The sequence below is a fragment of the Sciurus vulgaris genome (assembly GCF_902686455.1).
Source record: "Sciurus vulgaris genome assembly, chromosome: 17".
Lineage (NCBI taxonomy): Eukaryota > Metazoa > Chordata > Mammalia > Rodentia > Sciuridae > Sciurus > Sciurus vulgaris.
This window is the reverse complement of record NC_136478.1, coordinates 44,129,583-44,143,881: the sequence shown is the minus strand read 5'-3', so window position 1 is coordinate 44,143,881 and position 14,299 is coordinate 44,129,583. Positions and strand designations below refer to the sequence as shown.

Below are 14,299 nucleotides of genomic sequence, written 5' to 3'. Positions count from 1 at the left end.
CCTTAAATGTATGGTTTGTTCAAAAAGCCAGGAAATAAATAATTACCATGTTTCTGACACACAGAAGCTACTGTTAGAAATCCATCCTATCTCCCCTCCCCTTTATTTTTACAAACAGGTATCAAAACAATCCTGATCATATATTCTCCATCATTTTATTAAGAAAAGTTTCTTATAGTAAGTTGAAAAATTTTAGAGGACACCGACATATCCAGTTAGATCTTGCCATTAACATTTCATTTGTCTTGTCTCATATCTGTTACTTTATTCATCCATCAATTCAATTGATCTTTGGATGCATTTTAAAATAAATTGCATGTATTAATTTACTGTCCCCTAAATATTTAAGCATGCATCTTTAGAGTCCAAACTGTATTTTTTCTTTTGCAGTAAACCTGTATGTACAATGAAATTCACAAATTTGAGTTTGATAAGTGTGTAATCCATCCCCTCATGGCCAATCAGTTTTGTTTTTTTTTTTTTTTTTTTTTTTAAGGTCTCTAAAACAAGTATCAGAGAAGGAGCAAAAGCAAATCAAGTGGACGATATCATCTTTTCTGAGGTTGGGAAGTAAAGCTGTACCCCTTCCTCTGTATTCTATGTGTGGAGAGGCTGATTCAAAGGGAAGAAACATTGACTACCTCTTGGCACAGGCCAAGATGATAGAATCCAGTTCAGGAGGCTAAGACAGGAGGATCACAAGTTTGAGACCAACCTCAGCAACTTAAGCAAGGCCCTAAGGACTTAGCAAGACCACGTCTCAAAATAAAAAATAAAAAGGGCTGGGAATGTTGCTCAGTGGTTAAGTGACCCTGGGTTCAATTCCTGGTACAAAAGAAAAAATGCACAGACACGTTTAATAATAAGTTTTCAGCAGTCCAGGTAGGAGTTGGTGAGAGCCTAGATTGAGGTGAGGGTAGTGGAAGGAGGAGAGGGTTTTGGACAATTTTAAAGGTAGAAATGACAGGATTTGCTGATTGTGGGTGGGAGGGAAAGGAGAGTCAAGAACAATTATAAGGCTTTAGCTTGTCAACTAGAAGAATGGAGCTAAGGAAAATGAGGGAGGAGCAAGTTTAAGGGGAAAGTTGGGAGCTTAGGAATCTGAGGATCTACGGAATTTGAGCAGTCTCTTAGACCTTTGGGTGGAGATGTTGAGTAGGCAACAAGACGCAGGAACTCAACATTAGATTAGAGATAGAAATTTAGGGACTATCAGATGGAGTTTATAGACATTAGGTTAGACCAGAGCACTTGGGAGACAGTATAGATAGAGAAGTCAAAGCCAGGGCCATGGGAAACACCAAAGTTGACACATGGGGCAATGAAGAGTCAAGGTAATGAGAGAGGTTCTGGAAGCAGAGTAAGAAGTGTTTCAAGAGGGAGAGATCAGCTGCACCAAACTGCGTGGCTGACACAAGCAGGATTTCCACTATTGGTCAACACTTGGATGATCCTAGTTAGCTTCATACCTAGAGGACAGTCCCTTTGCCCATCTGTGACAGAAGGACCCATTTCTGACTTGAAGTCAGATAAATTAGGTCTCAGACTTGTTTAGGCTCCCCAGACCAGATGAAACCAGAAAATAAATTTTGCTTCAGTGGTCAGAATTGCGAGGAAGAGACATTTTCTTAAATTGGCACAACCCCTGGCCTTTCTACGATAATCCATTTCTTAGAGACAAAGAGTAACCTGGAAAAAAAAATTCATTGGGAAAAACAGATCATATACAATTGAAAGTTGTCTAGCTTCAAGAGAGACTTCTCCCCTCCATAGCCGCCTTCCTGGTGACGTGGGGGGTGACCTGGCTGGAGGGAACCAAGATCCTGGGTCTTCACTGTGGTCCAGCAGGTTGGATAATTGGGTGTCCCATCCAGCGTGACCAAACTCTTGGGTTTGGCAAGGGGCGAAGGGGAATGGGAAAATAAAGATTCACAGACACATATCTTGAAGATTAAGCTGGGATCAGGTGGAGCTCTGCTCTCTGATGGAGATGCAGGTCTAAAGAGTTATGCCAATCTTTATTTACATTCGTCTCATTATCAGGTTAAAGACTATGCAACCATTATTCTTTGTATTCAGGAAAGTTACAGAAACTAGAACATCTATGTAGCTTTTCCACAGTTGTAATCCAGAGTTGCAAAGTGCAATGTTAGGAGTTTTGTGGAGCTCTCAAGAAAGTCCATTGTTTAAAGTTATTGAAAGGCCGGCAGGAACTGGAGCAGAGCTGGTGAAACACTGTGGTTGTCTAGCATAAGGATTCCTTCCTTCCCAGGAGCTGTGTGCCTGAGATCAAGGTTAGAACTGATAGGGCTCTTGTACACAGCCTTCTCATGCAGGACACTGCTACAATAGCTAGGTATCCTCTGCCCTTGCACAGAAACATTCCCAGGAACCGGGCATGCCACAGCCATGAGGGCATCAGAGACCCCTGATCTCAGTCACTGCTCTCCCATCCTCCATCATCGCTTTCAACAATTGGGCATCCACTTTCCTGGAGAAAAGCAGAGTAGAGGCTGCTCAGGATCAGGTCTGGGATTGTGGATGGGGTTCTGGAAATGTGGATTAGGAGTGGGGGTACCCAACTGGGGTCTCAAGAGGATTTAGGGGTTCAGTGTCATAGATCCTGGCGACCGAGGGTTACCTTTTCCGCAGCAGCAGCTCTGCCCTCTGAGCTCTTAGCACCCGCAGCACCGGGTCATCCTGAAACTCGCTGCCGTCGGAGTCTGGGGAATGGGTGGGTAAAGGTTGAGTTCCAGGGCACTGGAATCTTAGGAGACTTAACCAACGCCAGGCTCTGGGATGGAGGCCGCGGGTACTGGGGTGGAGGCCATGGGTGCTAGGGTGGGAATGGGGGTGGCTAGTGTAGGGGTCAGGGGAGCCAGGGTGGAGGCCGAGGGCACTGGGATGGAGGCCGCAGGTGCCGGGGTGGGAACGGGGGTAGCTAGGGTAGAGGCCAGGGGAGCCAGGATCCCAGCGGGCCGGGCAAGCGCTCACCTTCCGCAGCCTCCAGAAGTCGGGAGGCCTGGGAGAGCAAGTCCTCAGAGGGCTGCTGACCCGCCGGCGGGGGCGTGGCCACGGCCTCAAGAGGCCCAGCCCTTAAGTCGGGTGGCGGAGCATTGGCGAGTGTGGACACCTCCTCGGTTGGAGGCGGTGGGGCCTTGGGCTGTGGACATCCGCCTTCAGCTGAGGGAGTGGCTTTAACTTTCTGAAGCACCGACCCGGCTGGGGCGGGCCTGGCCTTGGCTTTGCGAGACTGGGCCCTAGACCTACAGTACGTGTCCATTGGAGGGGGTGTGACCTCAGGGCAAGGGGGCGAAACCTGGGTTTGCCGGTATGTGGCTTTGACTTTTCCAGATCCTGCTACCGCTGGAGGCGGGCCCTCAAGGCGAGGGGGCGTGTCCTCCAGGCAGTCAGGGAACAGTCGTGCTGTCACCACCTGGCCCAAGGCGCCCCTGAGCTGCAGGTCAGGCTCCTCACCAGCAGTCTCTGGGTGCAAAGCTCTGGACCTCCGAGGCTTGGGGCCCGGCTTCCCTGGCTGGGCAGGGCTGCTTGGTTCAGGGAAAGGCGGGCCCGGGCCCTGAAGGGTAGTGGGGGTCGTGAGAGTGGAGGCCTGGGGAGACAGGGTGGAGGCCGCGGGCTCTGGGATGGAGGCCGCGGGTACTGGGGTGGAGGCCATGGGTGCTAGGGTGGGAATGGGGGTGGCTAGTGTAGGGGTCAGGGGAGCCAGGGTGGAGGCAGAGGGCACTGGGATGGAGGCCGCAGGTGCCGGGGTGGGAACGGGGGTAGCTAGGGTAGAGGCCAGGGGAGCTTGTGTGGAAGCAAGCACCGTGGGAGGAACAGTCGCAAGAGGTACCCAGGGACTGGACTGTGGAGCCCAAAAGAATCCATGAGGGCTGGGGGCCCAGATGATGTGTGGAGAGGGTCCTGGGGGTATAGGAGGCCTCTCCACATACAAGGCCTCATGGGGACCAGGCTGGGCCACACTGCCCCACACTGGGACACAGTTAGGCTGGGTCCTCAGGGAACCAGGAGTCTCTGCAGGGGTAGGAAAAGGCTGTAGACAAATAGGAAGAGGGATGAGGAAGAGGGTAGAGGGTCCTACATTCCCGACTCCCCCTTCCTTCAACTCCCCTCAAGCTCCCCACCCTTCTCCAACTCACCCGAGTGTTGAGGGCTGGGGTCCGGGGCAGCACCCAGGTTCCATCACCCTCACCTCCTCTAGCCTGTTCAAGCTTCCGCCGCTGCCGCCACTGGTATAAAATGTCCTCTTCTGGCCGAAGGGGTTCTTGGGAGGAGGCTGGGGCCAGGGCTGGGGCTGGAGCAGGGGTGGGGGTCTGGGCTGGTACTGGGGTTGCTGTGAGAGGAATGGAGGGGGAAGAGGGATGAGGTAGCAGTTAGGTGATCAGTCACTGAACAATAGCCTATGCACGCACTCTTCCGCTGCGCCAGAAGATTGCTTAGACAGGCCGTTCAGGAATGCCCAACTCCTCTCTGGAGTGGGAAGTGGGGAGCGGGGGAGGTCAGAGGAGAGAGCAATCTGTCATCTTTCAGTTCTTCATTCATCAAATGTATATTTACTAAGCTTTTACTATGTGCCATGCACATGTCTGGAAGTAGGGGTTACAGGACAGATTCCCCTGCATCTGCCCCTCCTTCCAATGCCCTCACCCAGGTCCAGCCCCACTCACCCCACCCGGTCCATCAAAGCAGCAGCCTACCTGGGCTCCCTGTTCTCTTGTCCTCCCAATCTGTGCCCTAGTCACAGCCAGAGGGAGACTGTGAACACCTGAGCTTCCAGGGCAGTCCTGGTTATGCACACTCCCCTGGCCTTACCTCCCTCCTGGTCAAAGGTGAAGGCCATTGTGTGCTGGTAGTTCCCTTTGTCTGAACTGATCTTCCTCATGGATCACACGCTTCACTTCTTTACCTGCTTCAGATCTTGCCCAAATGTTACCCTAATGAGGCCTTCCCCAACTATCCTGTTCAAGACTGCACCACCACCAGCCCTACTGTTCCCTGTCCTCTGCCCTGTTTCATTTCTGTTCTTTCACTTACCATCTTCTAAAACTAATAACTAAATATTGTAATTCCTGGCTTTATTATGGTTTGTCTCTCCTTCCACAATGCCAGATATGCCAGGATAGCATATCCTGTCTGTCCTCTCTGTTACCATTGCTCCATTGTGAGGAATAGAACCCAGCACAATCAATATTTGAAACGTGATGCAAAAAGAACTGTTCATTGTGCCCTGCCCCAGTCCCCAACTCTGTGCTAGGGAAATGGTAATGATTAAGGAGAGGGTCAGGGGCTATTTTGTTCCACTGGGACAAACAGACATCATTTCCACCACCTTGGGCATCATTTCATTGGTCATGATCAGCAGAGCAACCATGTTCTGTGATACTGCACAGAGAAGCAGGACCCACCCCAGATCACCCCCATTATATCCACGATTCTACTTTTAAACCTGGCCACTTCCCTCCGCTCTGCTCTTCAGGTTCTGGCCCACTTCAAACCAGCAGCTTTTCTCACTGGATGCAGATAGAAGCCAGAGGAAGTCTGTTAACGCCCAAGAAAGTTCATCCTCTCCTGAGGCTCCCCAGTCCTGATGACATCACAACCAAATGCCTCACCATGCCTCCATGGCCCCATGTACAGGTCCCCTGCCAATCACTCCCTCCTGTGCCATGCTAGTCTGATACTGGCTCTTACCTTTCCTGGTCTATTGTCTGTACCCTGATCCCTCCCACTTCAATCTGCTGTATATGCTAGAAGGCTCTTGTTCATCCTATTCCTCATTTGTTTCTGCTTTGCTAGCACCTTCTGGAAGCCCTCCCTGACTTCCCAGTTCCACAATACTCTCCTGCATATCCTTCATTTCTGCATGTTTTACATATATATGGGAGGGTTATGTGGCAATTCTCTGCCCCATATCCACTATGCTGTGAAGACTCTGAAGGGGGGACCATGTACTCATGGTTGATTGTGGAATCCTCAATCCTGTTCACAGGGCCTCATACATGGTAGGACTCAATGAATAAATTAAACTGCAAAACAGCCTATGAAGTAGAGTTTTATCCCCATTTTACAAATTAGAAAACTGAGGCTCAGGAGGGAGAGACAAATAAAAGATGAAGCTTAGAAAGAGTGAAGAACTAGACAGTGAGTCCTTGGGCAGGATCAAGCAACATGCAGGAACGCCTCTGTTAACTTATGCTTGCTTGTCCCCACTCAGGGGAGCCCTGTGAGACCAGGATAGCATCTGAAGCCCAGGACCTAGGCACAGAGTGGCAGTAACAACTGGTACAGCAGTAATAGTAACCTAGGTCCATCATCTCATCTCTGAAATTGATCCAGAGTTCAAGAGTTTGCATATTTTAGCCAAATCGCATGATATATCCAGCATAGACATGGGTCTGAGGCAATACGTCTGACTCAAACACACTGAAACATAGTGGAGCAAGTCAGGCACTGTAGCATGACTTGGGAGGCTGAGGCAGGAGAACTGAGTTTGAGGCTAGCCCCAGCAACTCAGTGAGGACCTAAGTAACTTAGCAAGACCCTGTCTCAAAATAAAAAGAATTAAGAAGGGGCTGGAGATGTAGCTCAGTGGTAAAGTATCCCGGGTTAAATCTCTGTACCCGACCCCCCAGAAAAGAAATAGAATGAGCCACATGATTGCCAATATTTACCTATTTTTTACTTATAAAAACAAAAATTCCATATGGTTCAATGTAACATACACATACCAAGAATTATGTGTATTAACTCCAAATGAGATCAATACAGACTACAAACAGCCTCCTAGGTCAGATTTTGCTGTCAAATCAATGTGGCACCAAATCTGCAAAAAGCCTTCTGATACTGGAGCTTGTGTTCAGAACTAAAGAAAGAACGTCAGGTCTCTCGTACTCAATGACAACTCCTGTTTTGTTTTGTTTTTGGTACTAAGGATAGAACCCAGGGTGCTTTACCATTGAGTTACATCCTCAGCCCTTTAAAAATTTTGAGACAGAGTCTCACTAAGTTGCCAGGCTGGCCTTGGACATGCAAGTCTCTTGCTTTAGCCTCCCAAATTGCTGGGATTACAGATGTGCACCATGGCACCCAGCTATGACAGCTTCCCTTGACAACTTGTGCTAAGGGCCTCCCGTGTATTCATGAGCTCATTTCATCCTCACAATACCGGCAGGCGAGGGATCTAATTGTTGTTACTGTTTTAGAGTTGGGGAAACAAGGCCCGGAGAAGACAAAGTCACACAGCTGGTCAGCAGCAGAGATGGGACTAGAAGCCAGGCTGCCCTCAATCCTTGCCTCTCACCACTTACCAGGTGCTCCACAGTCTTTGCTGGTGGCAGGGGTGAAGGTCATAGAAAAGGGAGAGAGGCCATCTGAGCTGACTGGGAAGGAAGAAGTGCTGGCATCACTGGGGCTGAGAGAGGAGGAGGAGATGGAGGCCTTGCTGCAAAAGGGAAGGCAGAAGTGAGGCAATGGACGTCTCCGAGGCAGTGGGCTGGGCTGCGGCTGCAGCAGTGGGGAGGAGGAGGAGGAAGGGGAGGCACCTGCGTTTGAGCAGCTTGGAGGCTCTGCTCTGTAGGCTTAGGGTCTCCAGGTCCAGCATCGATGAGTTCCAAGAGTTGAGTCTCTGTGGGATGAGAGGAGTCAGAGGCCACTCCCCACCCCAAAGGCTGTTGGGAGAGTGGCTCTGGACAGAGGCCTGAAGTACTGGTGCCTCACATGGCAGCTTATAATTTCCTCAGGGAATGTAGACTCAGTTTTCCTCTTTGGATCCACACCCTTCATTGGCTAGTCACTGTTGTTGAAGGACTGCACCAACCTTCCTGAGGAAGCCTGACTAAAGCATCCTATCCTCTGGTTCACAGTGACTGACTTAGGATGAGTGAGTAAGAGTGAGTCCTGGTGTTTGGAATGGAGCTACTGGAAAAGCTCCCACTTTCCATTAGAAAAGCTGAGTTAGTACCATGGACGCCTAACCTGCTGGGGGTCATGTTGGCTACAGTAAGGGGAAAGTCTGCCTGAGACCGAACCCAAAAAAGAGGAACACAGAACCAAGAGAGCTGAGTCCCAATATTGTCCCAAACACCTTGGTCTGGCCATATCTGAAAGCATCTACTTTGAAGTTTGTAATTACATTTAGCAAAAAAAAAAAAAAAAAAAAAATCCTCCTTTTAATGCTGAAGCTTTCTTGAGTTAGGGCTTGTCCTTAATTCTATCTCAGGACTCGTCTGTCAGTCCCAGCACACAGAAGAGGGAATGAATGAGGATGCCACCTGCTTTATTTCCTGAAGTGGAGCCACAACCTGGGATGTGCTGGCCACCTTGGTGGGAGCTGGAATTGCAGTCTTGGGTTTTTCTTTCCATTCACTGGCTCCTGCTGAGAAACCTTAACTGAGTTAAGGGGCCACAAGGAGTGGTAGTTGGGGGGCATCCATCAAGAAAATTTTAGGCTGGGCATGGATGGGCCCAAGGAGGTACCTATTGCACATTGATTGCTGAGATCTGGAGACTCTGGCCGCAGCCACCAAAAGTCTTCTGGGGTTGGGCCTGCAGGCTGGCGTTCCTCTCGGCTTGTGGGCTGAGCTTGGCGGAACCTGTTTATATACCTGTAAGCATTAGGGGATGGGAGGCAGGGAAAGTGAGAAGAATTAAACAGCAATAGTAAAAATAATAGTCACAATAGCCAATGTTTACCAAACACCATGGAAAGCTATGTTCAGCAGCCCAGATAAAAATAACTGCTTTTGCCAGTTTACATGCCTATAATCCCAGTGACTTAGAGGCTGAGGCAGGAGAATTGCAAGTTCGAGGCCAGTCTCATAAATTTAACAAGACCCTGTCTCAAAATAAAAAATAAAAAGGTCTGGGGATATATCTCAGTGGTTAAGCACCACTGGGTTAAATCTCCAGTACAAAAAATAAATAAATACATAACTTCTTTCAGAAGCATCACAATGCCAGACCTTAAATTACACTATAGAGCTATAGTAACAAAAACAGTATGGTATTGGCACCAAATCAGACATGAAGACCAATGGTACAGAATAACAGACACAGAGAAAAACCCACAAAAATACAAGTATTTCATACTGGACAAAGGCACCATAAGCACACATTGGAGAAAAGATAGCCTCTTCAACAAATGGTGCTAGGAAAACTGGAAATCCATATGCAACAAAATGAAATTAGACCTCTATCTCTCACCCTGCACAAAATTCAAAGTGGATCAAGGACCTAGGCATTAGACCACAGGCCCTGCACCTAATAGAAGAAAAAGTAGGCCCAAATCTCCATCATGTTGGCTTAGGAACCAAATTCCTCAACAAGACTCCTAAAACGCAAAAAGTAAAATCAAGAATCAATAAATGGGATGATATCAAACTAAAAAGTTTCTTCACAGCAAAGAAAACAATCAAGAATGTGAAAAGAGAGCCTATAGAGTGGGAGAAAAATCTTTGCCACATGCACATCAGATAGAGCATTAATCTCCAGGACATATAAAGAACTCAAAAAAATTAACAACAAAAAAATAATAATAATAACCCAATCAACAAACAGGCAAAGGAACTGAACAGACACTTCACAGAAGAAATATGACAGATCAACAAATACATGAAAAAATGTTCAACATCACTAGCAATTAGAGAAACGCAAATTAAAACTACACTGAGATTTCATCTCACTCCAGTCAGAATATAAGCAACAGTAAATGTAGCAAGGATATGGGGAAAAAGGCACACTCATACATTGCAGGTGGGACTGCAAATTTGGTGCAACCATTCTAGAAAGCAGTATGGAGACTCAGAAAACTTGGAATGGAACCAGCATTTGACCCAGTTATCCCACTCCTCAGCATATACCCAAATGACTGAAAATCAGCATACTATAGTGACATGGCCACATCAATGTGCAGCTCAATGCACAATAGCTAAGCTACGGAACCAACCTAGATGACCTTCAACAGATGAATAGATAAAGAAAATATGGGTACATATACACAATGGAATATTACTCAGCCATAAAGAAGAATGAAATTATGATATTTGCTGGTAAATTGATGGAACTGGGGACTATTACACTAAGTGAAATAAGCCAATCCCAAAAAAAAAAAGTCTCACTGTTCTCCTTGATATGAGAAAAGTCAATCCCCCAAAACCAAAGGCTGAATATTCTCTCTGATATGAGGATGCTGACTAACAATAGGTATGTGTAGGGGTCGGGGTGGAGGTTCATCAGTGGATAGGGGGTAGGGGGAAGGGACAGTGGATGGGAATGGGAAAGATAGTAGAATGAATCAGACATAACTTTACTATGTTCATATATGAATACACGACCAGCGTAACTCCACATCATGCACAACCACAAGAATGGGAAGTTACCCTCCATTTATGTACAATATGTCAAAATACATCCTACTGTCATGTATAACTAAAAAAATTTTTTTTAAACTCAGATTAAGCTAGGTTCATAATAAAATCAAGTTGTAACTGCTAGGCATGTGGCACATGCCTGTGACTTGGGAGGCTGAGGCAGGAGAATTGCAAGTTTGAGACCAGACTCAGCAATTTAGGGAGACTCTGTTTCAAAATAAAAATAAAAAGAGCTGCGGATGTAGCTCAGTGGTACAGTGCTTTTGGGTTCAATCCCCAGTATAAACAAACAAACAACAGCATAAAAACCTGCTTTTGGCCAGGCATGGTGGTGGCACACACCTTAATCCCAGCTATTTGGGAGGCTTGGCCAAAGGATCCCAAGTTTGAGGCAACTATGTCTCAAAATAAAATAAAAAGGGTTAGGCGTGTATCTCAGTGACAGAGCACTTGCCTTGTATGCATGAGGTCCTGGATTCAATCTCCAGTAGCACACACACACAAAACCCCCAAAACAGAACCAACAAAACCCTGCTTTCTATCTAACCACCAAAATCAAGTCGTTTTCTTCCAATTACTGTTTTCCTTTCATATATGGTAATACGTTTTTAATTTTTATTTTATCTACATATTTATTTGGCAGTGCTGGCAATCAAACCCAGGGCCTCCTGCATGCCAGGAAAGAGCTCTACCACTGAATTACAATATGCTGAGCCCAGTCATGCAATTTTTTATTGGACACATAGTTACTCTCCTAAGGACTACATTTGCCATGTGACTTGTGACCCCATGACTAAATGACAAACATGAAATGAAGAGATGCAACTCTGGAAAGTCGATTCAGTTGGGAGCCATTTCGGTCCATGAAGGAAAGAACAGCAGTCCAGGGATGGAAGAGCAGTAAGAGAGAAGGAACCTGGATCTGTGACACCTCAAGTAGAGGCTGCCATAGCAGTCCCATTGCTTCTGCCTGGACCATTAGATGAGGGAGAAATAAATGCAAAGTTGTTCAAGCCATAATTAATTTAGACTCTTTATTACAGCAGCTGATCCTGTACCCTACAAATTCAAGCATTCATTTCATACAGTAACTCACTGAAAGCTTGAAATAGCCCTAAGGATATGTGCTATTAATACCCCCAATTTAAAGATTAAAAACAACTGAGGGGCTGGGGATACAGCTCAGTTGGTAGAGTACCTGCCTTGCAAGCACAAGGCCCTGGGCTCAATCCCCAGCACCGCCAAAAAAAAAAAAAAAACCCACCAAAAACAACTGAGGCCAAGATCATACAGAGAGTAAATGACAGAGCTGGAATTTGAACCCAGACAGCTGAACTTCAGAGCCCTTCATAACACACATCAAGTGCCTGGTCCTTTAAGAGCACTGAATAAACAGACTGTCTGTGATGATTATTACCTTCTCCCTCCCTCCGACCCAAACTCTCCTTTCCCTTCAGGGTTTCTGGTACTTACTTGGCTACCACAGAGTCCCCACTGTCAATCAGGATAGGTGGTGGGGAGGCCCTCTCAGTGGTGATGGATGGGGAAGGGGTTCCTGAACTCGATGGCCAGGACTCTTTGAACAATTCAGGGGAGTTGGCTGCAGCCTTGGGAGCTTGTGGGAGCTTGGTTTTCTGGGACCTGGATGGGCTCAGAGTCTATGATGAGGGTGGGGTGGAGGGGAGGACACAAAAAGAATAAGTGAGGTCTGAAGGGTTGTTCCTGTAGGGAACAAAGACACATGTAAGGGCTTACTTCAGAGGGGAGGAAGCATATCCCACAATGTTACCACTGTTAGCAACCTCAGGTGATTGGGGGAAGTCATGGGGCACATAAGCAACAAAGAGGCGGACAAGGGAAGGCTGTGGGGGGTCAAGGAAGGACTGTCTCCTAATGTCTCATCCCCATCTCTCATTATAAGGCTTCCTTTCCACTAGTGGTCATTCCCTTGGGACTAGAGGTCCTAGTCTCCGTGGGCAGTCCTCACCTTGGGTTGCCAGGTCTGGTTTTGGGATGACCAATCGTGGCTTCCACCCAGGGGAGCATCTCCAAAGGCGTTCTCTTGGATGGAGAAAACTGACAGGCTGCAAGGAAAGAATGAGATTGGAAGGCTGAACATGGTGAGAGGAGGGCAGAACAGACAATTCCCATGGATTCCTGGAGATGGACTATAATTCCCATGAAGCACTGATGCACATTCAAGATAATGATAGTGGAGGCATGATTCCCACCAGCCCTTGGAGAGTCATAGAAAAACCCAGGAACCAGTAGCTGGTGGTTCTCAACTCTGGATCCATTGGTGGGAGGTGGTTTAAAATTACAAACAAGCTGTTCCTACCCCAGACCAACAGAATCAGAATATCAGAAAGTGGGGCTAAGCATCCCTGTCTTTTCCCCACTGTCCCGGGTGAATGTTTTTTAAACTGCAGCCCAATGGCAAAATGTGGACTGTTGTCTGTTTTAATTTTTTTGACACACACTAAATGTACACATTTATGAGGTACAGTGTGATAATTCAATACAAGTATACAGTGTATAGTGATCCTCCTTAAACATTTCCCAGGTGATTTTTGAAGAAGAGCTCAGGTTAAGAACCGTGATTAGGCTGGGCACGGTGGTGCTCACAGGCAGGAGGGCGGCAAGTTCCAGGCCAGCCTCTGCAACTTAGCAAAACCCTGTCTCAAAAAAAAAAAAAAAAAAAAAAAAAGACCGGGGAATGTAACTCAGGAGGTAAAACACCTGAGTTGTTTCCCCCGCACCGGGGAAAGAATAAACCAAAACGAACAAAAACCAAAAACCGTGACGAAACCGTAACCCGTACATTTCCCATAAACCCTTGGGGGAACGCTAGGAAATGGACTACAATTCCCATGATCCACTGGGCTCCGCCTAAACAAGAAAGTTCAAAGACGACACCTTTGGGTATCCAGGGGCAATTTCAAAATTAAGGAAGTCAATATCCATGTGTCCTTAGAAACTCTTAAGGAAAAGAATCCCTTATAGTTACCCCGAGAAAGAACAGAAGGCGCTTTGGGATACTCGAGACGGTTAAGTCCAAAGCTGGGTTGGGGGGCAAAGGCTGTGGAGCATCTTGGAAGTTGTAGTTTCAATGTGGTTGAGCCCGACACTCTGGACGCTAGCAAACTTGGGCTACCCTCACCCTTGGTCCTTCCCAAACCTTCTGTGGTCTCTGGAAGAAGGATCTACCTCACCCACGATCCATTCCGCAGCTACTCTCCGGCGCTTGTGCCAGCTCCGCTTCTTCACCCGACAAACCCAGCGCGCAATGGTCGCTTAGCAATACTCCATCAGCCCCGCCCCTCTCTGGAAGTACCTTCAGAAAGAGAGGGCCTCCAAGGCGACCAATGAGAGAGAGGAAAATAAAAGTGGGAAAGTGGCCAGTGGGAGGTGTTGCATTGACTTAACGCTGGCATGCTTGAGAGAGCGTGTTTGATTGGAGAACCTGGAGCGTGCAGCAATAACTGGCGAGACTGACGACCAATGGAATGGACTTGAGATTGGCGGTGATCTAAAGGATTCTCGTTTTCTTGAGGTCCTGCTTTCATACCGTCCCTTCTTGTAGCAGCAGAAAGTTCTTCCCGGCTTAAGTCCAACCTGTTTTACCCGTTGAAGGAGTAATCGGGTCTCCTTTTTAAAGCTCATCTCTTCCATCAGGCCCCCCTGATGGTCACCTAACAACTTCCCTCTTGCTGCAGGAGCAGCTGGTTGCACCCGTTGCCAGGCCCGGGCTCCTGGCCCAGGTAGCGGGATCAAAATGAGCTATTTCGGGCCCCACCGCGGGGCCCCTGGGGGGCCAGCCTGGAGTGTTAGTGCTCACGCCCCTGGCCTCTGTGTACCCGAAGCTGAGTCAGAGGCACAGAATTAGGCCCGGCCTGCTGGGGGGGCTGGGC

General features: G+C 47.7%; 1 protein-coding gene across 1 annotated transcript; it reads right to left on the bottom strand.

Moving 5' to 3' along the window:
- Positions 1 to 165: 165 nt before the first annotated feature.
- PROSER3 (proline and serine rich 3) lies at positions 166 to 13,843 on the bottom strand. The gene is made up of 11 exons (XM_079118793.1): positions 13,601 to 13,843; positions 12,376 to 12,472; positions 11,862 to 12,046; positions 8,497 to 8,624; positions 8,292 to 8,395; positions 7,563 to 7,645; positions 7,329 to 7,462; positions 4,161 to 4,354; positions 2,995 to 4,054; positions 2,642 to 2,723; positions 166 to 1,873 (listed from the first exon to the last, which is right to left on the bottom strand). The coding sequence occupies exons 1-11, from the start codon at positions 13,609 to 13,611 to the stop codon at positions 1,672 to 1,674; spliced, it is 2,280 nt and encodes a 759-aa protein (XP_078974919.1). The 5' UTR covers positions 13,612 to 13,843; the 3' UTR covers positions 166 to 1,671.
- Positions 13,844 to 14,299: the final 456 nt, after the last annotated feature.